The sequence below is a fragment of the Seriola aureovittata genome, chromosome 15 (genome assembly GCF_021018895.1).
Source record: "Seriola aureovittata isolate HTS-2021-v1 ecotype China chromosome 15, ASM2101889v1, whole genome shotgun sequence".
NCBI classification, from domain to species: domain Eukaryota; kingdom Metazoa; phylum Chordata; class Actinopteri; order Carangiformes; family Carangidae; genus Seriola; species Seriola aureovittata.
In genome coordinates, this window is record NC_079378.1 from 23599720 (window position 1) to 23625588 (window position 25869).

At 41.0% G+C, this 25869-nt stretch overlaps 4 protein-coding genes across 10 annotated transcripts in view; 2 read left to right on the top strand and 2 right to left on the bottom strand.

Moving 5' to 3' along the window:
* Positions 1-144: 144 nt before the first annotated feature.
* On the bottom strand, positions 145-8305 carry ubb (ubiquitin B). Its single transcript, XM_056397746.1, is given in 3 exon segments — positions 145-899; positions 5195-7492; positions 8162-8305. Coding segments are annotated over 2 exon segments (2982 nt in total). The 5' UTR covers positions 7485-7492; positions 8162-8305; the 3' UTR covers positions 145-207.
* A 187-nt stretch (positions 8306-8492) lies between these two features.
* Positions 8493-11944, top strand: cenpv (centromere protein V). Of its 3 annotated transcripts, none has more exons than XM_056397738.1 (6): positions 8493-8598; positions 10599-10694; positions 10796-10888; positions 11082-11151; positions 11224-11338; positions 11678-11944. In XM_056397738.1, the coding sequence occupies exons 3-6, from the start codon at positions 10797-10799 to the stop codon at positions 11839-11841; spliced, it is 441 nt and encodes a 146-aa protein (XP_056253713.1). In that variant the 5' UTR covers positions 8493-8598; positions 10599-10694; position 10796; the 3' UTR covers positions 11842-11944. The 3 variants fall into 3 exon arrangements, with proteins under 3 accessions (XP_056253713.1, XP_056253714.1, XP_056253715.1); XM_056397739.1 differs by having other exon boundaries at positions 8543-8597; positions 10595-10694; XM_056397740.1 differs by lacking the exon at positions 8493-8598 and adding an exon at positions 8917-8937.
* On the bottom strand, positions 11839-24410 carry pigl (phosphatidylinositol glycan anchor biosynthesis, class L). The gene is made up of 7 exons (XM_056397737.1): positions 24020-24410; positions 22917-23016; positions 16295-16385; positions 15058-15125; positions 14047-14078; positions 12557-12690; positions 11839-12315 (listed from the first exon to the last, which is right to left on the bottom strand). Exons 1-7 carry the CDS (start codon positions 24276-24278, stop codon positions 12187-12189), a joined length of 813 nt encoding a protein of 270 aa, XP_056253712.1. The 5' UTR covers positions 24279-24410; the 3' UTR covers positions 11839-12186.
* A 480-nt stretch (positions 24411-24890) lies between these two features.
* Positions 24891-25869, top strand: part of ncor1 (nuclear receptor corepressor 1) — a 51419-nt gene continuing 50440 nt past the window's right edge. For all 5 annotated transcript variants that reach the window (XM_056397728.1, XM_056397729.1, XM_056397730.1 and 2 more), the window contains exon 1: positions 24891-25028. The gene's annotated coding sequence lies outside the window, so the exon portion shown is untranslated. The remainder of the gene's footprint in view (positions 25029-25869) is intronic.

Consider the following 25869-nt stretch of genomic DNA (forward strand, 5'->3'; position numbering starts at 1 on the left):
CTAATTTTTATGAATCCAATCAAAAATCTTTTAAATATATAATTCATCTGAACATATAATGGTAACTAATGGTAATTGGATTTATTTCAGGAAACCCATCAGCTCTTGCAGCACTTACAGTCAAGACAAATGGAAAAACACTAATTTAAATTCTCATTTTTTATTGGGTTAGGTTGTCATGTAAATCAAGTAAAAGCATGGAATGATTTATTGACCACCCCTCAGACGCAGGACAAGATGGAGGGTAGATTCTTTCTGGATGTTGTAGTCAGAGAGGGTGCGACCATCTTCCAGCTGCTTGCCGGCAAAGATGAGCCTCTGCTGATCTGGGGGAATGCCTTCCTTGTCCTGGATCTTGGCCTTCACGTTCTCAATGGTGTCGCTGGGCTCAACCTCCAGGGTGATGGTCTTACCAGTGAGGGTCTTGACGAAGATTTGCATACCGCCTCTCAGACGCAGGACAAGATGGAGGGTAGATTCTTTCTGGATGTTGTAGTCAGACAGGGTGCGGCCATCTTCCAGCTGCTTGCCGGCAAAGATCAGCCTCTGCTGGTCTGGGGGAATGCCTTCCTTGTCCTGGATCTTGGCCTTGACATTCTCAATGGTGTCGCTGGGCTCAACCTCAAGGGTGATGGTCTTACCAGTGAGGGTCTTGACGAAGATTTGCATACCACCTCTCAGACGCAGGACAAGATGGAGGGTAGATTCTTTCTGGATGTTGTAGTCAGAGAGGGTGCGACCATCTTCCAGCTGCTTGCCGGCAAAGATCAGCCTCTGCTGGTCTGGGGGAATACCTTCCTTGTCCTGGATCTTGGCCTTGACATTCTCAATGGTGTCACTTGGCTCAACCTCAAGGGTGATGGTCTTGCCAGTGAGGGTCTTGACAAAGATCTGCATGTCTGCACCTGTGAAAAATGATGACTCCACATTACTTATGCTCTTTAATGTAAAAAGGACAACAAAATTACATTACATGCATGACCATATCAAGAAGGTTTTTCAAAAATTTGACCAGCCTACTATGTAATAGTGCCTTGTCAATTTGTAATACAGTATCTTACAGCTACAGTTTAATATATGGCCTTTTAGTTAATTTTTTTATTTCCTCCTTTCAAAGATATACACCATATTGTTAAATCGTATTATATACGTTTTTCATTTACACCCAGCCATTATTCGGTCACTATTGACCATTTTGTTTTACCACAAGCTGTAACAGTGAGCCAAGTCCTACTGTATCTCATGAACATACTGGTAGGAAGCCGGTGATTCGAGCACCAGCGCCATTTTAAAATAAGCTATTGTTGTTTGCCTTCGTTTTGTTCAGCTAACGTTACTCACTAATGGAGGATACAGCTAGAAATGTTGTACCATTGTTACTTGTTAACACTGGTAGATGTCTTTCTCGTTATTGTTCAAGTTAAGGATGGATATATTAACTGACCGCTAGCACGCCATTGATAACGTAGGTCAAGTACATTATTCGTTTGATAAACGTTATTTTTCAAGCTAACCGTCATTGTTTACCAAGCGGTTAGCTGCTAAAAAAGGAACATAAACAACAACAAATACAAAATAATGAAGCTACAAACTGATGGAGGAAAAACTACAGCAGATAAACTAAAAAATAATACTGCAAACATTTTTAAAAACGGAAGATTGTACTTACAATCACTTTCGGTTTTTGGCCACGCTTTCCGGTATCAACACCTCCCTCAGACTGCAGTTGCCAGGGGGACAGGGTAATTTATACTGGACACACGTCATCGACCGATATTTCTCCGCAACCGAAAATAGTCCCCATTTTTGGCCTACATAGTTTAAACATTGAGTTAAGTCATTTTAATTGTGGCACATTAAGCTGTATAGACAACAATGCAGTTTATCTTACCTAGGTGAAAGGAAAACAGAGAGTATGTAATAATATTTTATTCCAACTTCAATATAAATAATACAGCTACCTCAGGATAACAAAAGGCTCATAGAAACTATTGTTTTAAGTGTATGACACATGACTGGCATGCTGTCACATGACTGGCATGCAGACAATCATAACACATGAGTCACATATGAACAAGACATGGGGAAACCTTAAGAATTTATTTTGGTTTTCAGAGTAGAGATGCTCTGTGAAAAAAACATATGAAACGGGTTGTTTCCATATCTGAATAAGTAAATAAGTAAATTCTTTGTCATACACTGATGCACTTGAACCAAAAGCAGATTGTCAAGTCAACAGTGCTATGAGATAAATGCCTTTGGCAGGATAAACAGATGACACCAGATTATCCACATAACAGTGTTGAGCCAGTTTAGTTTTGGATTAGATGTTAAATACCACAGAATAATCCTTGTGCTCTCTGTAATCCACACTACATTCCTATAGTGCCATAACTTTAGCCTTTCTTGTGGTTTCAGATCAGTGGCGGAAAAAGTACTGGTGTCCTTTATTTAAATTAAGTAAAAGTGCTACACTCAAAATTGTACTTCTTTAAAAGTGCAAAAGTATTACCAACCAATTGTACTTAAAGTATCAAAAATAAATAATAATAATAATAATAATTTTATTTATTGAGGCCCTTCCAGTAATAAGCACAAAGTGTTTTCAAAAGGTGAGATGATTAAAAACATAATCAACATTGAGGACAAACCAAGAAGTAAGTAATGAAAGCATACATACTATACACTCACACATACAAATATGCATGTCCACACACCCTATCAACTGTTAGGAAAAGCCATTCCTTTAAAAGTAAGTATTCAGAGGGATTTAAAGGCAGCGACAGAGTCAGCTGACATGATGCTCAATGGAAGGCTGCAAGGGTTTAATGTCTCTTTGTTTTTAACCTGGAGTCTGGAGTAGTTTGAGGACCCAGACTAGCAGACCTGAGGGGCCTGTTCAGACAGTGAGGTGTAAGGAGCTCAACTACAGTATATTCTCCAGCGCCAGATCATTCGAATTCATATTCTTTCTTTTTTTTCTAATCTTTTCTTTTTTGTTAAATATTGGGTCGTTTTAACTTTGGGGGCTTCAAACAGCTACTAAAATAAAACCATTTTATTTGGAGGGGAAACGTCTCTGGTGGAACTGTTAAAAATTCTTCAAAAACACCATAATGAGCTTTCTTTTGGAAGCAGTCACAAGCCAAAAATGTTAGTAATTACTGGTTTAATCTATAACAATCCATGCTGTATAAGTGTATGTTTTTATGCAAAATCTTACTGTAGCTGTCAAATAAATGTAGTGGAGTATTTTCCTCTGAAGTGTAGTGGAACAGAAGTACAAAGTAGAATGAAACAGAAATACTCTACTAAAGTACAAGTACTGTTTGAAATGCAGATAATATTCTTGATCCTAGAGGGAAACCCTTTTTATTAAGTTGTCACTATATATCACACATTGTCTTTCATCTCATCTGTTAGACTGCACGTTCTTAATGCCATCCTGACCTTTTCACACATACTGTTTTTCATGCCTTGTATAAGCTAGCCTCAGCATGGTCAGACACAGGGTTCCTCTCTGCCTGCCACCAGGACATAAGACAGTCTACAGTCTGTTTGTACAGAAATATGATATCTGACATATTCATGTTTCCTCATGCTGAAAACGTTTCTATCTTACTGAAAGAGTGCCTTTGTTCCACACAGTTTGCATGTGCCATGACCAAACCTTTGATAATGTTACCACGTAGCACTGTGTCTGCCCCCTCTCAAAGGAAATCATATTTATATTTTATATTTCCTTGTTATGCCAATGTTCTTGTATCAACTACACAGCACAACCTTTCCCCTACATGTGATTTTGGTATATTTCCTCCTCCCCAGTTGGTCCCTGAATCCTCCTTCAGATCCCTAATTCTGTTTTGTCAACAGATGGCGCCACATCCTCATGAATGAAAACGTCCTCAACCTTCTCAAGAGTGCTGTAGACTCAGAAGCAGGCCTCTAGCTTTATAAACCCTCTCCAAGTGATCCATGTAACCGGCCATACTGCTGAGTATACAGGCCCGCAGACTATCTCTGAAATGACTCAGCATTTAAAGAAAACAGTAATGATATTTAATGCAACATAAGTGACAGGATGGTGTAAAAAAGGTGTCCACTCGAACCCTGTAAACTAATTTACCATTTCATTCATTGATGAGACACCTGATTGTATTATTAACATACCCATTATTAATCTCCAGATCTAATACATATTCACATGCATACATTTGTATGCTATATCACAATGTGCTGGCTTCTTGATAAATCCATGGGCACCATTATCTACTTACTGTGCTTGACATGGAAACTCATTATGAGCACTGATTTATAAAAATGCTGGTTTGATCACCTTTCTTTAAATTATGCTCGTTACAAACAGCATTCAGCTACAGATGTGATTTTGGTGTAGACATGACACAGTTAGTTTCCCCTGTAGCACTTTATCCTGCTGGGGATCTATCAAAGGTTACTGATAACAGAAGTGCCTCTTTTGAGTACTTGCACATAAAAGATTTCATGTGGCTTTGATGGCAGCAGTACTACAAAATTACAGAATCAAAGCAGCTTATTAAAAATGAAAGTGGAAATCACCTCTTTATTTTATGGTTTATATTAAAACAGTGGTGAATACTACTCGGCTCCCAAGGTGTCTTTATTTTGCAGGGCATTTTCCTCAAAGAATAAGCCAAGATGGTTTAGCCCCTAACATGCATTTTCCCCAGTTCATGTAATTTGGCAGTTTAACCATTATCATACTTTATATGTGCATGTTAAAATCTATAGACAAATGCACCTGCTGTATTAGAATTACAGACAATATTAAGAATTAAGAGTTTCCTGCACCTTTACCAGGACCTCATAAGAAAACTCAATACCAAGTTGTACCTGTTATATTCATACCAGGCACAACCATGCTGTGACAGAGACTTCCTTACTATCCCTCCATAATACCATGTGTGGATTAAGTTTTACTCAATTAGCTTCTTTCCTGCTATACTGTATCTCAACAGTGGATTAGCACAAAGACTGAACAACACCAAGTCAAGGTTCACCTTTTATTAACTGATGTGAAACACATTTTTGGTCACGCAAGAGATTAAAATTTTGTAACTTTTTTTTTTTTTTTTTTTTTTTAATACAGCATGGAGAACATATAACTTGCACAATAACTTGAGGAAACAGACACAGTTAACATGGAATTGTGAACCAGTTTACTGCCCGCCCCTCAGACGCAGGACAAGATGGAGGGTAGATTCTTTCTGGATGTTGTAGTCAGAGAGGGTGCGACCATCTTCCAGCTGCTTGCCGGCAAAGATCAGCCTCTGCTGGTCTGGGGGAATGCCTTCCTTGTCCTGGATCTTGGCCTTGACATTCTCAATGGTGTCGCTGGGCTCAACCTCCAGGGTGATGGTCTTACCAGTGAGGGTCTTGACGAAGATCTGCATGCCTCCCCTCAGACGCAGGACAAGATGGAGGGTAGATTCTTTCTGGATATTGTAGTCAGAGAGGGTGCGGCCATCTTCCAGCTGCTTGCCGGCAAAGATCAGCCTCTGCTGATCTGGGGGAATGCCTTCCTTGTCCTGGATCTTGGCCTTGACATTCTCAATGGTGTCACTGGGCTCAACCTCCAGGGTGATGGTCTTACCAGTGAGAGTCTTGACAAAGATCTGCATACCACCTCTCAGACGCAGGACAAGATGGAGGGTGGACTCCTTCTGGATGTTGTAGTCAGACAGGGTGCGACCATCTTCCAGCTGCTTGCCGGCAAAGATCAGCCTCTGCTGATCTGGGGGAATGCCTTCCTTGTCCTGGATCTTGGCCTTCACGTTCTCAATGGTGTCGCTGGGCTCAACCTCCAGGGTGATGGTCTTACCAGTGAGGGTCTTGACAAAGATCTGCATACCGCCTCTCAGACGCAGGACAAGATGGAGGGTAGATTCTTTCTGGATGTTGTAGTCTGAGAGGGTGCGGCCATCTTCCAGCTGCTTGCCGGCAAAGATCAGCCTCTGCTGGTCTGGGGGAATGCCTTCCTTGTCCTGGATCTTGGCCTTCACGTTCTCAATGGTGTCGCTGGGCTCAACCTCCAGGGTGATGGTCTTACCAGTGAGGGTCTTGACAAAGATCTGCATACCGCCTCTCAGACGCAGGACAAGATGGAGGGTAGATTCTTTCTGGATGTTGTAGTCTGAGAGGGTGCGGCCATCTTCCAGCTGCTTGCCGGCAAAGATCAGCCTCTGCTGGTCTGGGGGAATGCCTTCCTTGTCCTGGATCTTGGCCTTCACGTTCTCAATGGTGTCGCTGGGCTCAACCTCCAGGGTGATGGTCTTACCAGTGAGGGTCTTGACAAAGATCTGCATACCGCCTCTCAGACGCAGGACAAGATGGAGGGTAGATTCTTTCTGGATGTTGTAGTCAGACAGGGTGCGGCCATCTTCCAGCTGCTTGCCGGCAAAGATCAGCCTCTGCTGGTCTGGGGGAATGCCTTCCTTGTCCTGGATCTTGGCCTTGACATTCTCAATGGTGTCACTGGGCTCAACCTCCAGGGTGATGGTCTTGCCAGTGAGGGTCTTGACGAAGATCTGCATACCACCTCTCAGACGCAGGACAAGATGGAGGGTAGATTCTTTCTGGATGTTGTAGTCAGACAGGGTGCGACCATCTTCCAGCTGCTTGCCGGCAAAGATCAGCCTCTGCTGATCTGGGGGAATGCCTTCCTTATCCTGGATTTTTGCCTTGACATTCTCAATGGTGTCGCTGGGCTCAACCTCCAGGGTGATGGTCTTACCAGTGAGGGTCTTGACAAAGATCTGCATACCGCCTCTCAGACGCAGGACAAGATGGAGGGTAGATTCTTTCTGGATATTGTAGTCTGAGAGGGTGCGGCCATCTTCCAGCTGCTTGCCGGCAAAGATCAGCCTCTGCTGGTCTGGGGGAATGCCTTCCTTGTCCTGGATCTTGGCCTTGACATTCTCAATGGTGTCACTTGGCTCAACCTCAAGGGTGATGGTCTTACCGGTGAGGGTCTTGACGAAGATCTGCATGCCTCCCCTCAGACGCAGGACAAGATGGAGGGTAGATTCTTTCTGGATGTTGTAGTCAGACAGGGTGCGGCCATCTTCCAGCTGCTTGCCGGCAAAGATCAGCCTCTGCTGGTCTGGGGGAATGCCTTCCTTGTCCTGGATCTTGGCCTTGACATTCTCAATGGTGTCACTGGGCTCAACCTCCAGGGTGATGGTCTTGCCAGTGAGGGTCTTGACGAAGATCTGCATACCACCTCTCAGACGCAGGACAAGATGGAGGGTAGATTCTTTCTGGATGTTGTAGTCAGACAGGGTGCGACCATCTTCCAGCTGCTTGCCGGCAAAGATCAGCCTCTGCTGATCTGGGGGAATGCCTTCCTTATCCTGGATTTTTGCCTTGACATTCTCAATGGTATCACTGGGCTCAACCTCCAAGGTGATGGTCTTGCCAGTGAGGGTCTTCACAAAGATCTGCATGTTGTCAACTATGTTGAAATGAGATAAAAAAAAAAAACAAACAAACAAAAAAAAAAAAAACACAACTTAGTAATGGTGTGACATATGATTTTACAAATTCACATCAGATTTAGTCATCAATATCAAGGAACCATTGTATGACCCTCCATATAAATAAACATGTACCGATGACTATAATGATTAATGTAAATTAAGGTCAGTTCGAAGGTGGGTCGTGTCACTAAAGCTGAAAACATTACAGAAGTGTTATAATACAAATTTAAATTTAAAATGTATAGCTTGTTATTGTCGACAGCTCAGCCGCCATTCCAGTCCAAGCGCCATTTTGAGATCATATTGACCCTCCTTTTGTTCAGCTGACGTTACCCGCTAATGGACGATACTGGAAATGTTGAGTCACCGCTGTAGCTAACATTAGCTAACCACTGCTGTGTTTCGGCTTCGACGTCGACGACGTGATTCGCGTTAAAAGATAAAATAAAACAACACAGTTAAACCAGTTGATTTTACTTTAAGATTTAACGTCAATTTGAGACAGATACCACCGTTAACGCTTTTTGAACGAAGCTGTAAAACCGTTACACTTACACAAAATAGGTTACCAATAACACTCACTGTATAAATAATTCAAAGTGTAATAATAACATAGCTTGAAACAAGATAAATTTGGTACTTACTGTGCGGAAACGCTGTGTATAATCTATACTTTCCTCGCGTGCAATAGTTCTCTGTCGGATTCCGATGAACACTAACTGCAGTACAGACAAACACTGTATTATATACCGAAGTCTGCCAACGTCATCTGACAATATCCCTCCGCCTTTAAAAGTAGTCCCCACGGCTGTGAAGCACACAATTTCAACATACAGAATCATACAAAACAATACATTTAATATAATAATCATACGTTTACTCAAAACGTAAAGATTTTGTCAAAAATTGTATGATTAAGAACGATGTTTTGATATATCCTCCGTGGCGGAATAATATCTGAATACACTCCGGTTCTGGCTCTAGAATTTGCTAGAACCACCACAGCAACAGGAACCTTGCCCGAGCTTCTGATTGGATGGCGCAATTGTTTGTCTGATCAGCGATTGGTTGCTGTGTTACAGTAAGTAATATATTTGATGACTAAATTATGGGATCATAATACAGACCCATTCAAGGAATATACAAGACCTAAATAGACAAAATCTTGTATGATATGAGGTTATGACAGTGCGACCTGCTTGTTACACACACGTAGACTTTGTCCGATCTTTTTTTTCTCCTAGAAAACAAAACATCGTACCCATTGTCATAATAAGAACACATCGAGTCTATGTATTTATGTGACTGGCACTCCAGAGGGACATGTGCAAACTGGAATTCCGTTGATCTGCATGAAACGTGCCTGTTACCAGATGGAAACGTGCTTGGTAAACGTGCCACCAGCTGTTGTGACAGCAGGGTAGAGTATTTGAGGCAAAGAGGAAGATCATACTGCTAACTGCCCTTCTTTACCCTCTTTATTTCATTTACTTGCAATCACAATCGACATCAGGTTTCTTATTACACAGATCGTCTAAATAAAGATTACACTCATATATAGCCAGCCTGATCACCAATGTAAAAACATGTAATTTAATGGAAATTTAGCTGATACCGAGTATCTGGTGGGCACATACCATTATAGTTATGACCATAAACTGAATGGTCAGGACCTTAATACTGAAACAACAGATGTTTGAGATCTAGTGAGACCATATTTAGTCAGATATCCTGGTATATTGTAGCCTACTTTTTAGCCAACATCAAATGACCTTCCCTAGTAACTAAAAGGTGACTAGATATGTCAAAAGATATGAATATATCACTTTGGGATTGTTCGAATTTAGGTGTCTTTGCTGAAAAGAAAAAAAAATGAATTCGGCTTATCATGATGCAAATACTGTGTCCAGAGAGCAGATTGTCAGGTCATCATCAGCCCTGTGAGATATCAGCCAATGCTGAATGTGGCACTCACGCACACTTCCTTACAGGACATAATATGAGTATTTCTGCCTTTATAGGCATATTATTATCTTTATAGCTTGAGCTGAATGACTGACAGTTCAGTCAGAGTTCAGATTTTTTTGTCCACCTTCCTACTTAATCCCTTTAGTAGTAATTTATGCCAAGGTAGAACAGTGACCCATTATATTTTTATTGTCAAAGTTACAGGAAAAGTCTTGATCCTGTTTCCATGAGCATAAGTATAAATAAGCCTGGCATGACCTCAATACCCAGGTGATACTGGAAATTTTCCACATGTTAAACACTGATTTAAGATTGTATGTAGTTCATATACAGTCAGACAAGGCTTTTCATTTGGTGTAGTGAGTTTTTGTGATATGGTCCTGGAGAGAAGTGACCCGACTGATAAAACATACTGAGCGTCTGATTCAGCTCAGTGGTCTTTAAAGTGGGTTATGGGAACCAACAAGTACTGACCAGTTATTTTCTATGTTTAACTCCCACCATCATTAAAGGCATCTGTGGCACAGTAAACTAAATTAAATCAAAGAGCAAAATCCCAGATGGGGGTCTGCAGCCTGCTGGGTTTCTATTTTGGGTCATAGATATGATACAGCTAAGAGAGTTCTAATTTATGTATTTGGGTCACAGCATTCCCTTACCCAACCCTCCCAGCACCCTGTCATATGACACCCAACTCGTGATGCACCGCCCCAGGGCTTTCCATCTCAGAGCTGGGTGTCTGGCTGAACTAGTTCAATCTCTGAGGAATGTGTTTGTGCAAATGTGCTGTAGGTTGCCCTGCCCCTTCGTGGGAATTATTATGGACAATTTCAGACCGCTACAGGAAAAATAAGCTTTCAGGAAATAGGCATAGCCCAGTACTGGACACTGACACTATTAGCACATGAAATGAAAGTTTCCATGGCTAAGGACAGCAAATTTGACACTGGCTTTTCTTAGAGGTACCCAACTTTGAATTTAAATGACATACTCAATAGTCACATCAATAGCTGTGAATGGGTCAGAGTCGTAACTAGGTGAACGGCTTTTAATGTAAATATGAGTGTTATCAGTGATGGACCTTGATCAGCGTCATTGTGTTTTCTTCAACAGGGTGGTTGTTTTGATTTGGAACACCCAGTTCCACGTCAGCAGGTTTCACAACAGACACGTCACACCAGTTTAACCAGACCTTTATGAAAGAGCTGGGTAAATACAATCCTCTTCTTGTACTTGTTGATAGCAAAGTGACTCAAATAAGGCTTGCCACCCAAAATACTCAAATATGAACATTTTCTTTATACCTACAGAATGGATCTTGTGAAACATACAGGCGGCTGCCACTGTGGGGCTGTTAGATTTCAAGTCTGGTGTTCCCCAGACCTCCATGTTTTCCATTGCAAGTATGGATAATTAATTCAGTGATATTGTTTCATAATTGTATGAAGAAGGAATCAAGAGAGGTTTTTATTTTAAATCTTAAATTAATTGATAGTCTCCTGCCAAAATTGTAACTCAGACCCAGAAGTCACATTTTTAACTGTAGGTGGAAAAAAATCTATTGATCCAAAAACTGTTTGTTGTTTGTTTCTCCAGCTGTAGCATTTGCACAAAGAAACAAAACCATCATTTCATTGTTCCAAAAAATAACTTCACACTCTTGCAGGTAGGAAATTATGCTTCTCAATGTAACTTTAAAATCATAAGAGCGTGAATAATGTGTTTTTTTCTTTCCCAGGGGCTGGATAATCTGACCACATACACATTTAACACTCACGTTGCTAAACACACCTTCTGTAAAATCTGTGGAGTTCAAAGTTTCTACACTCCACGCTCCAACCCTGATGGATATGGTATGACCTCCAACTGCTGACACAAGACAGTCACACTGCTCTCATGTGTTGTAAACTTATTTCATTGCCCTTCTGTGTTTAACTCCAAACTATCCTGTCCGCTCTGTAATATCATACTTTTGTGATATTTGTAAGAAAGCTGAAATGTTATGTTCACAATGGGAGTTAAATGGTCCAACAGTGACATCAGGAAAATAACAAACCAGACTTGAAACCTAACGCTTTGCATTACTGAACCGGTAAAGCCAAGTTGTCACTAAAATGCGCTGGAGACAATGGGCTGTGTCGTTCATATGCAAATCAGTCACAAGTCCTTTGTTGTTATTGTTTTCTCTCCAGGTGTTGCTCCACACTGTCTGGATCCAGGTACTGTGCGCAGTGTCACAGAGGAGAACTTCTGTGGGGAGAAGTGGGAAGAAAGCATGCAAGCTCACAAGAGCATCAGAGACATGTCTCGACATGCATCAGACACAGCTGAGAGCAACAAAACAACAACTCTGTGATATAAGAATCTATCTTTTTAATCAGTAGTGCACCAGAAATATTTTACAGTATTGTCAACAATCTGTGAAGTTATAAGATGAAATAAAGAAGCTCCACAGTCGATACAAACCCGTTTTGTTTTTATACAGTGTAATGGCTCAAAACTATAAAGACATTTCTGTAGCAAGAAGAAATTCATTATTTCAAGATTGCTGTCAGTTTTATTTATGGAAAGCTTATGTTCACTGTGAGCAAAGCAGCTCATCAGATCTGTAAACAACCTGTAAATACACTCCCGCCTCTGTATTCAAGTAGTTATGCAGCGAGACACCTAATCTATCAGTGCTTCAGGATGGGACAAACTTTTAATAGATCTTCAGGTTCTTTGGTCCTTGTGGGATCATTTGGAATGTGTTTACGAACATGTACCGCGAGAAGGTGATGTATAGGTAACGAAACCACAGGAGTTGAGTGCGGTGACAAAGCATGGCAGCCTGACAAGAAAAGAGAGAGAATAAGATTGTAAATTTATTTATGTATGTAGTATTAGTGTAATGAGACAGTTTAAATCCTCCTCTGTTTACTGTTGAATATCTTTTTACAAACTATATATCCACTCCAGCTTCTTCAGCACAAATACTGTATGTGCTCTTGTTACAATATGCTAAAAACATGTGTGCCCTCTAAGACTACAATGGCATGTCTTGCCAACAAACTGCCTATTCTAAGGCTTACTTTGGCTTGCCTGTAGCCCTGTGAGCCTATAATGCAGCAGAGACACGAGGACAGCAGCCAGCTGAGGGGAAGCTCCAGGAAGGCGATGTACTTCCTGAGGAGGCCAACAGTCACCAGGGAGAGCAAACAGCAGTCTGGGAGAACAGACAGAGACCCAGTTAGCTGTTAACGTTGTTAAACATTCACTGCAGCAGCAGACATTTCATTTGGCCACTCTGAGGTTTGCAAACTCAAACATTTCTTTGTGTGCAGCATTTGGCCGTAGGTGTAGCACAGGTTGTGGGTACGATTGTATGGGAGTTGAATGCGTCTGTGAGATATTGGTGTTTTTAAGAAATCATAGAAAAACTGGATAACCCACTAGAGAAACATCACATTATATTACAGAGCCAAGACTCAATATGGTGCTGAAACGTTCAACCATAACATTCATCATGCAGCAGGAGTTTGTGGAGCATGAGAAGCTTAAAGCTGTTGGTAATGAGCAGGGAGTCTTGCTGTACCGCCAGGTGAAGAGGCTTATTACAGTCACGTTGGGCCTAATTCTCCCCCACCTCTCCTTCAGGCTACAGTCAGACCGGTTCAACAGGTGAGGTGTAAAGGCCTGGTAATAAATAACCGGTGTGCATGTTTCTAAGATTGCACACTGCAGGATAAAAAGGTCAAGGTGGACCAAAGTCGTTTGGTGTGTGTGTTTGGGAACAGCCCGGTACAACAGTTTAGATCTCATATATGATAAACTACAGGGGCATGTGACGCTCGTTCCTTATCAAGCCGTCTACTCAATCTTTGATGTGGGAGTGCTCTGTGTGGGCCAAACTAGCAAAGCAGTCAGCTTGTTGTAACATGCTTCCCCCTCACTGTCCTACTTTTCCTTTCACATTCTATTTAAGAAATTCCCCGTGGGCACCGGCATCAGACCTTTCAGAGCCAACTGAAACTCTAAGTTCAGCAACAGCTCGAACCACGACATCAATCTCAGTTTGAGGGCACACACCTGAAAAATAAAGGTTTGAATTGCAGCTGGTGTCTCTGCTGTGATATCCACCTGGCCCCATGCTGCCACCAGCAGACCAAAATGTGTAGAAGACGCAAGACTCATGCAACTGTTTTGAACAGAAGAGGGCGCCGTACATTAACAAAATACCCAGTCTGAGCCAGTGTTTACTTTCCAGGGTTCTCAATGTGAAAAATGCAGACTAGGGAGGTGGTGTATCTCATGTGAAGAAACCATTCCTGTCTTGTCTGATTGTGAAGCAGTTTGTGTCCTTAATTTAAAGTCATACTTAGGCTTAATAGTTAATACAATTATAAGCATGTACACACATTCTCATTGCGCTTCACATAACTGGGATTCAGTTCCTTGCTCAAGAATTTTTACTTTTACGGACAGTTTTCTAAAGAGTGATCAGTAAATCCGGCCTGTGATACTTCGGTCACAAACTTTGAAAATATAAACCTCTTGAAAGTTTCCTTTGTGTCAAACCTACCATTGGGCACTTGTCCAGTAGAAGCCAGATGGCTGTAGAAGGAGAGAGAAAAAAAAAGGGTTACTCACTGAAGATGTCAAGGATGCAAATACTGTTGACAAAGAGATGATACATCTTACTGATAAAAGTTTGTGTTGGCAACTGGAGCATAAAATACCCACAGTGCCATGTTTCTACTTGCCGGTACATAAATGAAATGACAGTTTTGGCTGCAGTGATTATAAACTCAAATGGGTAAAAAGTCAATGACTGTAAGCTCACAGAGAGAACCACGCAGTGCTGCAGCCAAGCTACTGCCACATATACCGTTATGTGTGTTTCTGGTTCATGTTGTATTGAGTGTTGAGGGGCAGCAACGACATCACTCTCCCTTTTATATTACACTATATTCTAGTATAGCTTCAATGTACACTTGATTTTTAAAATGTTGACAAAAACAAACTGTTGAGATTTAGAGCACTGTGCAACTAGTACAAAGTGCCTCTGGGTTCCCGCCGAATGGGAATCATGAGACGTGAGCTGGACAGCTCACATCTTATCAACAGACGAGGCCCACAGATTGAAAGACAGCTACACAGTTTGGGGACAGCAATGTACACTTCACAGTGCAAAAAACCAACAGTCTGATGCAACTTGCCTGGTCGGCCTCTCCAAACCAGAGCTGCCCTCCCACCTCACCACTTCAGGGACAGGATTTACTGCTGCTCTCTGGGAGCAGAGCCGAGAGCCTCTGAGGACTCTGTTTGGATGACCTCTCAGCTATGTAACAAGACCAATTCTGAAAAACATGGTGTGTGTGTGTGTGTGTGTGTGTGTGTGTGTGGAAACATTTGGAGAGATGGATGTTAATGTGAGTCTAAATGTTCTGCATTTTCCTGGACAGTGTTTTATGATTGTGGAGTGGGCTGGTCTCTGTGTGTATGTGAAAGCCACACAATATCCCTTTAAGTTGAGGGATTTAAAAAATACAGTTGTTTTTCTGATGGCAAGGCCTTAAAGTTCATTCTGTACCTGACAGCTTTATGGACGGCTGTGTGATTGGCATGGCCGCTCACTCCTTTTCCATCGAAGGTCAGCACCTAAAACAAGAAAATCTCTCATTGTGTGGGTGAAGAGCCAGAATCTGGGTATCTAAAAGTGAATTTAAATAAACTAAGGCAAAGGCAGAGGGAGAGATTTTTCTTGGGTTAGTGGAAGGGTTTCTGTGTCTGACTGCGGAGCTGCTTGGCAGCTGACAACTGATATTTAAAAAGCCTTTCTCTGTGTGCATGCTTGCACACCAGAGGAAGCAAGTGAAAAAAAAAAAAAAATCAGGTCAAAGGGAAAGAAAAAATGCTTGACTAAAGACTTGGCATTTGCTATGCTCAGGCATATTCTACCATGACCATGTCTTTGCAATCAAGCACAAGTTTAAGCTCCCAACCTCCACATTATACAACTTGTAAACTCTGAATCTTTTCAATCTAGCTGGCTTGTAATGGAAAAGCAAGAGAATGGCACAGTGTCTGACGAGTGAAACATCATCCAGTTTAAAGTGAACTACTTTTCACATCTAGTTGTTTGTTATCTCTGTGCCTAATTTTCCTGTCTGCATTCATTAGAGACGATCTCTACGTGTGACTGACTGATTCTCTGAGCTACTTTCTTGTCTAGAGGCATTTTTTGCTGGTGAGCCTGACAGGATGGGAGGAGATGGTGTGTTTGTTTGTCGCCTTTGATAACAAAAAAAGATCAGCAACTAAAAAATAGCAGAACCAGCTGTACTTCTTAATCGTCTACCCCTAAAGAACTGTGTGTGTGTGTTTTTTTGCCATTGCTGCTGTACTTTCTGTGTGTCAGAGCGTTTGACTATTTTTGCCCCTGTTGAGACGGACTGGTTGAAAATGCTTTGATTCTAAATTTGCCACATTCCCATCACCTAATAGTGCAGAACTGGACTGGGCCCGATAAGAATCTCTGTGTAAACACAGAAACTGAATCCAAACTTTCTACTGCAGCAGAGGCAATTTCCCCTTGTTTTTTGGGAGGCTTGAAATACAGTGTGTGTCGGACAAAAAGAGAGATGGCGGCTGACAGGATTATTGCACAGACCACAGTGGAACTGGGATAATGAGCTAGGAAGCTGTGTTGCCAAAACATATGGTAAAAACAAAACAATGGCAGGGAAACTGTGTGCTAACATCTAACAGGAAATGACAGAGAAGCCACTGCTTTGAAAGTCAAAAATGTAAGGCAGAGCTGAGCGTACCATGTTGACGGAGTGGGCGCGGATGTGCCTCACAATTACAGAAGAGACCAAAGAGACGCTCCATTCTGCTTTGGTGTCGTCTGGAAGTTTTCTGGAGAGCAAAGAAACAGACTCTGGTTATCAACCCAATTAATTTTACCATAGTGTTTGACTGATATACAGGAGTGCATTGTGTCTGTGTTGAATTCTACACAACATACGCACTGAATGTTTCTGAGGCTGAACAGTCTACTTCCTGTCTCAAGCACCAGATTCCTGCACAGAGCAGATTCAACCCAGCGTTTGAAAATAGGCTGTTGTGGAATGCAAACATGAGGGAGTGCTGGGAAGTCTGGGGGTCAGGGGTCAGAAGGCCCTTAGCATCCTGTTCATCTGAAACTACAGCCTGGAGACAACACGGAGGATACATCAAAGATCACACACTAGTAAGCTCGCAGCTTACTAAACATACAAAGTCTCAGTCTCAGTTTAAAAAATTAAAGTATTTCTTTCTATGAGTTTTCAACATCCTCCTTGAACTCAAGAGAAAGCAGCTACAAAATAAGAATAAAGGGAGAGAGGTGCTTAGAAACATACTCAGATATGAGTTGGCCAAAACAGTTCACATCTAAAGGTAGAGTCGATCTAACTTGCGCATTGGTTCTCGCTTCTCTGCTTTATGATGATGAAAAATAAACCAACAAAGGAAACTGACGACACTGCACTGCAGTTTAAAGTACTAAACTGTGGAGGTGCTGGTTTGACAAGATAAGGAGAAAGATCGATGAGGCCACGTGTTGTTGTACACTTGGCGGAGCACATGGGTGGTGTGAGTGACAGTGCGTGCTGCATGCATGTGTACGTATATCTAAGTGTATAATGTGGGTGTGTATGTGGGTGGGGGGTGGGGAGGGGTGGGTCAACAATTGTTCCCCTGCCCTTCGTCGCTAACAATGTGCCAGGACAGTTGAGCTAGTCGAGGGAAGTGATGGATTAGGCCACAAATCTATTGGCTGCCAGTGATGTGAGGGTCAGGGGTGGGTGTAGCGGGGTGGGGGGTGGAGGGTTGGCTGTGTCACATGGAGGAGGGGCAGAGGGTCAGGGGTTCAGAGATAGTCTAAAACTGTCTGTCATCGAGTGAATGCGCTGCTGTGACACTTTGATACCAGTGACCTACATATCATAAGAGCTTGAAGAGGCGTGTTTTATTAAAGTTGGATGGCACTGTGAGTTATGTTATGGAAAGAAATGTTGATTAATTAATAAAATACAACGCTACTGTCCTAATTACTGTAATCTTCGGACTGAAAGTTAATGAAAACATGTAAAGGTTTGCTAAAATTTGGCTCAAGCGCATGAATATGAAGTATCTTAATATCATTCTGAATTCACAATGTGGCTTCACTGTAGCTCTATCTGTGTTTTAACGATCCATTTTTTTTGAACTGATGCATTTATTCATTTATTATTTATTATTAGGCCTTACAGCTTGACAACCGTAGCTAAGCACAAGGTTGCAAGGAAGGGGGGGGAAGAAAAATGAACAAAAGATATAAGACACCTGACCTTTTTCAAGCAGGATGCAGGCTGAGTGTCAGCTTCACCATGGCAACAGTACAAAATGTCCTAAAGTAACCTCCCCAGCTCCCTTTTGTAGCTTTGCATGTGGATGTCTAATTGCTTGCAGGCATCTGTATGCAGTTGTTGAACTTTGGCCCAGTAAGGGGATTCTGTGTGTGTGGGTGTGTGTGTGTGAGCGAGCGAGCGAGCGAGCTTGAGAGAGGGGGGAGAGAGAGAGACAGAGAGAGGGGGGGGGGAGAGAGAGAGGAGAGAGAGAGAGAGGAGAGAGAGAGGGGGGAGAGAGAGAGAGAGAGAGAGAGAGAGAGAGAGAGAGAGAGAGAGAGAGAGAGAGAGAGAGAGAGAGAGAGAGAGCTTGTTTAGTCTGGTCACATGGACCACAGGCCTGAAACTGCCAGACTTCTGTCCACACAGTCAGATTATATGTCCTGCTGGGAACTGTTGAGATGCCACTAAATGCCTACAGTACACCCACAATATCCCAGTGTAATAAGGCAGTTACAACTATAGTAACAACAGCAATAGACACATGTTGTTTCACAATTACTTACAGACATCTGTGGCTGCAGGTTCTGCCAATATTCACCCATGCTGAGGTAATAAACTGTCATGAAAGTAACCATGGAAATAATGCTGTTAGCGTTGTTTTGAAAGTAAGCTGAGCAGAAAAAGAGCAATGTAATGTGACAAAATTACAGTTTGCCACTGGCTGCAGGATTCAATAAATGAGAAACAACTCTTTCACTACGCAAGGGGCCAGTGTGTGGTGGTGACAAATGTATCTAGGATAAAAGCACAGCCAGAGGTCAGTGGCAGGGCTGGAACATCTCTCCACAATTTACTGCACCCCGCCATGAGCTTATAAATCAGTGAGGGCTATTTTTTTTTTTTTTTTTTTGTTTTTACCTCTGATCAATGTATATTTAAACCTTGTGTGGGAGTGAAATGTTACTGCTGTGAATACAGCTTTTCTTTTCAGAAAAAGCTCTGTGATTACTTCCATACAGAGAATTCGACTAGTCCAATGAAAAACAAAATCTTTGTTTGAGATTTGCTTTTTAAATAAAGTAAAACTGCAGTATGTTACCATGGACAGGGTTAAATCGTTACAGTTAGAAAGAGATGTGTGTTGGTGAGCTAGAGAGAGGCTTCAGTACAGTCTGATGAGTAATGTAATGAAGAAGTGGAATGGTTGGATTTGTGCAGTGAGCAGCTATAATAGAGTCCAGGCAGCAGACAGAGGTCAAGCCAGTGCAAGTGGAGAGGCAGCAGAGCGTGCTCAGATCGAGCTTGATCACAAAGGCCCCAACATGCACTGGGGCCCCAGATACTGTCAACACAGCTGTCCTATTCAGTGAGCATTAAAGGGAAAATCCTATTTTAAAACAGAATCCACGTGTTATTCCTGTCATCTTGGAGGACTAGACTGTAGTTGTGAGTCAGAAAGTTTCACCCAGATCTGTCATCATGACACATAATCCACACTGCGCACTGGACTTTTGTTGTGGAGTCGAGACCTCAGCTTGAAAACTAAGGTCCAGTCGAGTCAGTGCATCACTATACACTAATGAATGAGATGACAGTACAGAGACCCAGCCCATACTGCAAAAAGTACATCTTAACATTCATCTAGTGTAGTAACAACTACTATATTTTTTTGCTAATTTCTAATACAGTTTTACCGGGTCTGACAAACTCTTGATGTTCCTCCACTTGTATGAGGACAATGTCAGTTATTTCTTATTATGAGTTCATTTGTATCACGATTGGTCTGATATAAATCCACTCACTAGACAGGATTTCAAGTGACATTACAAGACCTATTAACTCATTAAGATGGATAAAAAAAAAAAAAAAAAAAAAAAACTGTAACAGCAAAGCAAACTGGGCCGACTTTCCGATGCACAGCACATGACCTGGTTGGTGTTCACATTACTAAAACATAACACTCTGCTCGGCAGCCAAACTTGGCAAATATTTTACACCCCCACAGAACTGAGGATCTGCGTTAGGTTGTGTCGTTTGATAGTATCACATAAAAATCTCCGCTCTTGAGCCAAGGTGCTCATTTTCATAACCATACTGCTTGTTTGAGACTTGACATTATCTTCGATGACTTCACTGTGAACCTCCTAAACATCTGAGCTTTGTCTATACTGGATCAGTATAGAACTGCAACGACTGCATAAGAGATAAACTCAGCTCCAGTCCTTGTTGTGTAACCCTGTAACCTTCAAAACTCTGAGTGAGTTTGTAAGAAAACCAAACAAACTTTGACTTAGTTTCTTTAGTTTTATACAACGGTCGCTTCCTAAACTACTGAAGCTTACAGGGCCATTGTTTCACAGCTGTGAAAACAGCAGAAAGCATTATGTGGCTGAATGATTGCTATGCGGATACAATTCCTTTGCTTTATTATCTATTTTCAGTTTCCTCATTGACAACAGCTCAGTAGGTTCACACAACCAAAGCAGTTGTCAGTGAGAAAATATCAGAAATAATAAAAGGTATGAAATTGAACTTTGTAATTATTTGTTCACAAAACACTTAGCTGCGTGATGTACAAACTATTTGACAAATTAAATGGATCTTGAATAATTCGTCTGGAGAAGACTCATGTGAAACTGCAGTTTATGAAATGCCTCACTCTGTGTTTTTAACTTAATGCCTCGGGTATGTGTAAATGAGTGTAGGCAAAATATTAGAAACACCTCTTAGTAGAATACAATATAATTCTACAGCACCACAAAGTTACAGTCCACCATAATATTAAATCATCACATCTTTAAAACAGTTTCAACAAAAAGTGATCAGATAGGATTCATTGCAGGGCTGTTGTATTAGACTGGATTTGTTTAAGCCAGGTGTTTCTAACTGTGTGGAAATGCTCACATCAAACTGATAAGATGCAAAAAGCCCCACACAGCAGATGGTTATTATACTTTGTAGAATTGTAATTCAACATTTCTTTTGTGCTGTTTACAATGGACTGACCACCAGAGTTTGCACAATAAAATGAGAATTAAGAAAAACAGGGAGGGGTCAAGTCAAGGATGTACATCTGCACATACTTGGTCAGAGAAGGTTAAGAGCAAAGCCAAAGCGTGGCTAGCTATGTAAAGACACACAGTTTGGAAAAACAGTTTGGAATGACCTACATTAGCAGTGCTCATAATGCTGCCAAAATGTATCCCACAGTCCTTGGCAGTTGGCTCCAGCAGACATGGACAAGAGGAGGAGGGGTGGAACAGAGGGAGAGAGTAGTGTGTGAGAGAGAGAGAAAGAGAGAGAGAGAGAGAGAGAGAGAGAGAGAAAGAGAGAGATAGAGAGAGAGAGAAAGAGAGAGAGAGAGAAAGAGAAAGAGAGAGGGAGAGAGAGAGAGAGCGAGAGAGAGAGGTTGTGATAGAGTGAGTAGGGATGGAGCTCTCAAAGTGCTGATTAGGTGTGTGTTTTGGGCAAACAACAGAATACACAGAAAGGGAAAATGGGCTACACTCCAGTTCAACAGAAGTGCAGACAGCACTAAGATCAAAGTTCAGCTATATTCTGTGTGCACAAGATGATAAAACTGTGAAGTCTGTGTGTGTGTTTTAAAACACACACCAACAATGTTCGCTCGGGCGGACAACCTGGGCAGGCTGCCAGCTTATTACTGTGAGTCCCAGGTTAGTGCCAGAGTTCATACAGCTCTCCTGGTGAGCCAACATGTAGACACTCACATGTAAGCAGCCCCAAGGTTCTTAGAAACTCACTGCATTTTCAAGGGAAGCTGCAGGGTTGATCCACGGGGAAAAAAAATCCCCTTTTTCAACATCACCTTTAACAGCTATTTTCTCTGTAACTTGACCTTGCCAATAGCCAGAGCCAGAGGACTGAGAGTCTTACAGCTGCATCAACAACAAAACAAAATATAGAAGAAAACAGAAGAAGAGCAAGTTCCACAAGTATTAGAAACAACAATAGAGTTTAGTTCAGTCTCCAAATTCTGCGCACCACTCTGACAGTGAAATGACAACGGTTATGAATGAAGTCTGTTGGGGGCATTCACAGCCACACTGAAAGATCTAAATCTGTTTCTATACATGACTTATAGCGTTCCATAAAATACAATATTTTATTCAGTGAAGCGACACATTTACATTTGCTGTGGGAAAAAATGGTATTATGTATTTTTCTATAGTTCTCTGAGATGAATGAGCTGGCAAAGAAAAGCTAGATTTTTCTTTAAACTGTCATGTTCCTGCAACAAAGTTGGAATGTGCAGGTATTTTCTTACAGAGCTAAACAAGAAAAGTGTTAGAAAAAAGTACCATGCAAATCTGAGGCTTATTGTCAGCAAATCTGAACTACCTGGCTCAGCAGACACTAATGGATGAGGGACTGTATTTTGGTAGCACCAAAATATATAATAGTTTAATTGGGTAGAAAACAAACTAACTAAATTAGTAGGCAATTACTGTCTAGAAAATAACATCAACCAGCCTTACAGTCATCCACATGTACCAATTTCCCCTTAGGTATCATTGACTGTTCCATCATGACTGCTCCAACAGCTTGATAGATTGCTGAGAGCATACAAGCAGCTCATTGGTGCAAACATTAAAAAAACAACAAGTTAGTAAAAAAGTTAATAAAAAAAAGAAGTTGAAGTTTGCTTTGACAATAATTTCAGAACTTGCTTCACTTTTACTTTATTTTTTGGCGATGGATATACAAAAAAAAAAAAGTATATATACAGTAGATAGATGTATAGATATGTTGATGTCAGACCTATCACTGCCTCTGATAATGGCTAGCTTCATTAGGAAGACATACTGAGACCTGAGTCCTGAACTGAAGGCAGCCTAAGTATATTTTGTTAAGTGATTTTTTAAAACTAATTAGTTTTAAAACAAAATTCAGTCACCAATGGACATGTAGAGTAATCACGTTTAACCCAAATCTGTACATTCAACAGCAACATTTTTACAAGCCAACACAAATTCAGTGCCTTCAACATTAAAAAGGAACACAACTGAAATAATGTAATTTGCATGTTGTGTGTTTGGTGCAGAGGGTTACTTACTTATGGTCTACTACGGTGACTCGGGAGGCTGGTATCCCCAACACGGCACAGCTTTTGAGAAGTTCCTGTTTACGCTGAGCTCCTTGGTTATGGTAGTTTCCTGTATGATATTAGGAGTAGAAATTACTGTAGATGTAGTGTAATGTATGGAAAATCCAAATACAAGTCAGAATTCTGTCAGAAGATTCTGTCGAGGCACAATTTTGAAACATTTTGAAACAACAAGCAATGCCGCCTTTTAGAAATTGAGTGTGTTGGGTGACAAAGGTTGATACCTTTACTTATACATAATCACTACATTTGTACTTCGGTGTTTTTGTGTAGCTTGATTTATCTTGCTGTGAGAGCACCTTCAGTTCAACCATGAAGGCCTTGTTTATTTTGTATTTAAAGATGATGAACACAAACACTGTGAAGCATTTCTTAAAAAAGACAGTTGCTGTTGAAAATCCTGTAACATAAATTTGTTTGATTTTCATAATTTGATTTTGCAAACTACAGTGGAAAAACTAAAAGGTGCAAAGTTTGCCATCTGATCTATAGTTAAGAAAGTGATTAGCACAAGCCACACATAAATCACAAATAAAACACCAGCAAACAACTTCCTGATTCTAGGCTATTTATTATGTAGACACAACATTGTACGGTTTTAAATAGAAATGTCTTTCAGCTCTATCTGTTTTCAGTGGATATGTGATAGCAACAATTGTGCTTAAACAAAACCAGCTTAAGGCAAGAAAGAACCAGGACATTAAATCCAGAGTAAAATGTCTGCAGCACCTCGTCTAGCAGCATAAATGGTGTGTTATTCAGTGAGACACAGTAATTCCTATACCGGAGACTGATAATGGACATACACTGTAACTATATGTAATATGTGATGATTTGCAAAGACACGTTACTGTTTTGAGAGAGCTGATATTTCACTTTCCTTAAAAAGGCAGATTTACTTCTATGTTTTACTATTTTCCATTAACTCACAAGTCAAACATGTAACCAAGACTAGCTAAAGCTAGTTAGCAACACACCACAACAAGTCTTACTTTAGCTTACATTGACTTATTGACATTATTTATGCAAATAATACTGTGCTGTCACCGTACCTTCAGATAAACACAGCAAATGGACGCTGGCATTTAACTCAACGAGTCGTATAATCGTTGGCGCGAAGAACATACATTCATCATCCGGATGCGCAGTTACAATCAGAGCTGTGATATCAGCGCCGTCGGCTTCTCTGCCTGGTAAAACGTTCATTACACGTTTCAACGACTTCACCAAAGTTCGCCGATGTCGATAGTAAAGGCATTTTATCGAAACCAAATAGGATAAAACTAAGAAGAAAATCAGGTAAATACTCATTATTTTGACCGTTACCGTAAACAATCCGTGTAAAGACAAAAGTCCAATATGCAAATGGTTCCACGTACCAAAAACAGGTACGCAGTCTGTCTGATATATCTAACGTGACCCCTTCTTTACAGGATGTAAAACTAAATCCAACAAATCAATAGCTGCCTATTTTTAGCCACACAATGGTGTGTTTTACTCAAATGAAGTCACTGTCGTTTTTTCAGTTCACCTGAGTTTGAATCAAATTATTAGGAGAGCGAATACACGAACATTTTAAACAATAATTTTTTGGTGGGTTTCATTAAAGGAGGCTTAGAAAATATAAAGGAAACTTGCATAAATCAGGCGAAATTTATGTTTCTGAGAAGTGAAAATTACAAACAACAGAAACGTTACCATGTTTGAGGGGAAGATTTAGCTGTCACACTGCATTATCCTTGCAGGTACATAAAAATCGAAATTGAAAATCTAAATTATTTATCAAAATACTGTCGTATCTGTCATCTCATTTTATAAATTCAAAGACCACAATTTTCTTCGCACATACACATGTGTCGAAGAATGCCAGTGTCCTGTGGATTAAACCGAGTACGGACATTTTATTTTACCCTGTCAGGACATCGACCGACAAATGCGGCGCAGCCTTCAGTCTGCCCAGTCGTCCACAGCCCATAACCCGCGGATTTACAATCAACAATTGACACATATTTCTGTCCAGGGGTACCTTTCTCTCCCATCGGTATATTTCCTAAATATGAGGTGAGTGCAAATCGCTAATGCGAAGCAAAGTAATATGTCTAATTAGCACGCTATTTAAGCGCCCCGGTCTACGCTGAAAATCTGCCTTGCAAGATGGCGACGTGGTTGAGAATTCAAAGGTGAATTACAGGCTAAGTTAGCTAGCTAGCGACAACAACAACATCTTAAACGTCATGTTTCAACAATGAAGTGGTGAAGTAGCATGTACTTTTTAATCGATGGTTATTGTTTTGCATGTTTTTGGTGCATTTCCGGAAGAGCTCTCTGTTGTGGAAATAGACCCATCCCCCAAGATAAGCTACAAATCCAATTGCGTTTATATGACAGTATGTGTTAAAAGACAACAATAACAATGCACAGTAGCAGTATTTCTCGCGTCTATGTTGTGTATAGGCTCCTGAAGTTCACAATAGCTGCAGAGTTTGCATGTAAATCATCAGAGACACCACTGAATATGCTTTCTAAAATAACTTTTATTAGATCTTCATCGTGGAACAACAAAAGCTTACAGTAGCAATGTACACTGCATGCATGTACTCTCTAAAATATCTTAAACCACTTTGGAAAATACGATTATAAACTGTTGAAATGGAAATGACAGAGGTAGGGGACACACAGTGCATGTACTGTAATTACAGTTTCTTTTATCTACTTTCGTGATCTATGTTAAAAGGGATGAGAGAGGGATACAGCTTAAATTGTATTTCTAAATATGTCCAATAAATTAATCCCATCATCGATTTCTATCCAAGTTAATACTAAAACGGGGATAAAACGAGAAACAGGTTATGGATAATCAGGTCACTAACAAGGACTGCAACAGCTGATTGATAGGGTAAGT

Excerpts from the sequence above, each read along its gene's own strand:
- cenpv (XM_056397738.1), top strand. The coding sequence starts at position 10,797 with ATGGATCTTGTGAAACATACAGGCGGCTGCCACTGTGGGGCTGTTAGA. Across the intron at positions 11,152-11,223 it reads ATAACTTCACACTCTTGCAG|GGGCTGGATAATCTGACCAC; the intron begins GTAGGAAATTAT and ends TTTCTTTCCCAG. Across the intron at positions 11,339-11,677 it reads CTCCAACCCTGATGGATATG|GTGTTGCTCCACACTGTCTG; the intron begins GTATGACCTCCA and ends TTTTCTCTCCAG.
- pigl (XM_056397737.1), bottom strand. The coding sequence starts at position 24,278 with ATGAGTATTTACCTGATTTTCTTCTTAGTTTTATCCTATTTGGTTTCG. Across the intron at positions 16,386-22,916 it reads GTCACCGTAGTAGACCATAA|AAAACTTCCAGACGACACCA; the intron begins GTAAGTAACCCT and ends TTTGCTCTCCAG. Across the intron at positions 12,691-14,046 it reads TACTGGACAAGTGCCCAATG|ACTGCTGTTTGCTCTCCCTG; the intron begins GTAGGTTTGACA and ends CTGTTCTCCCAG.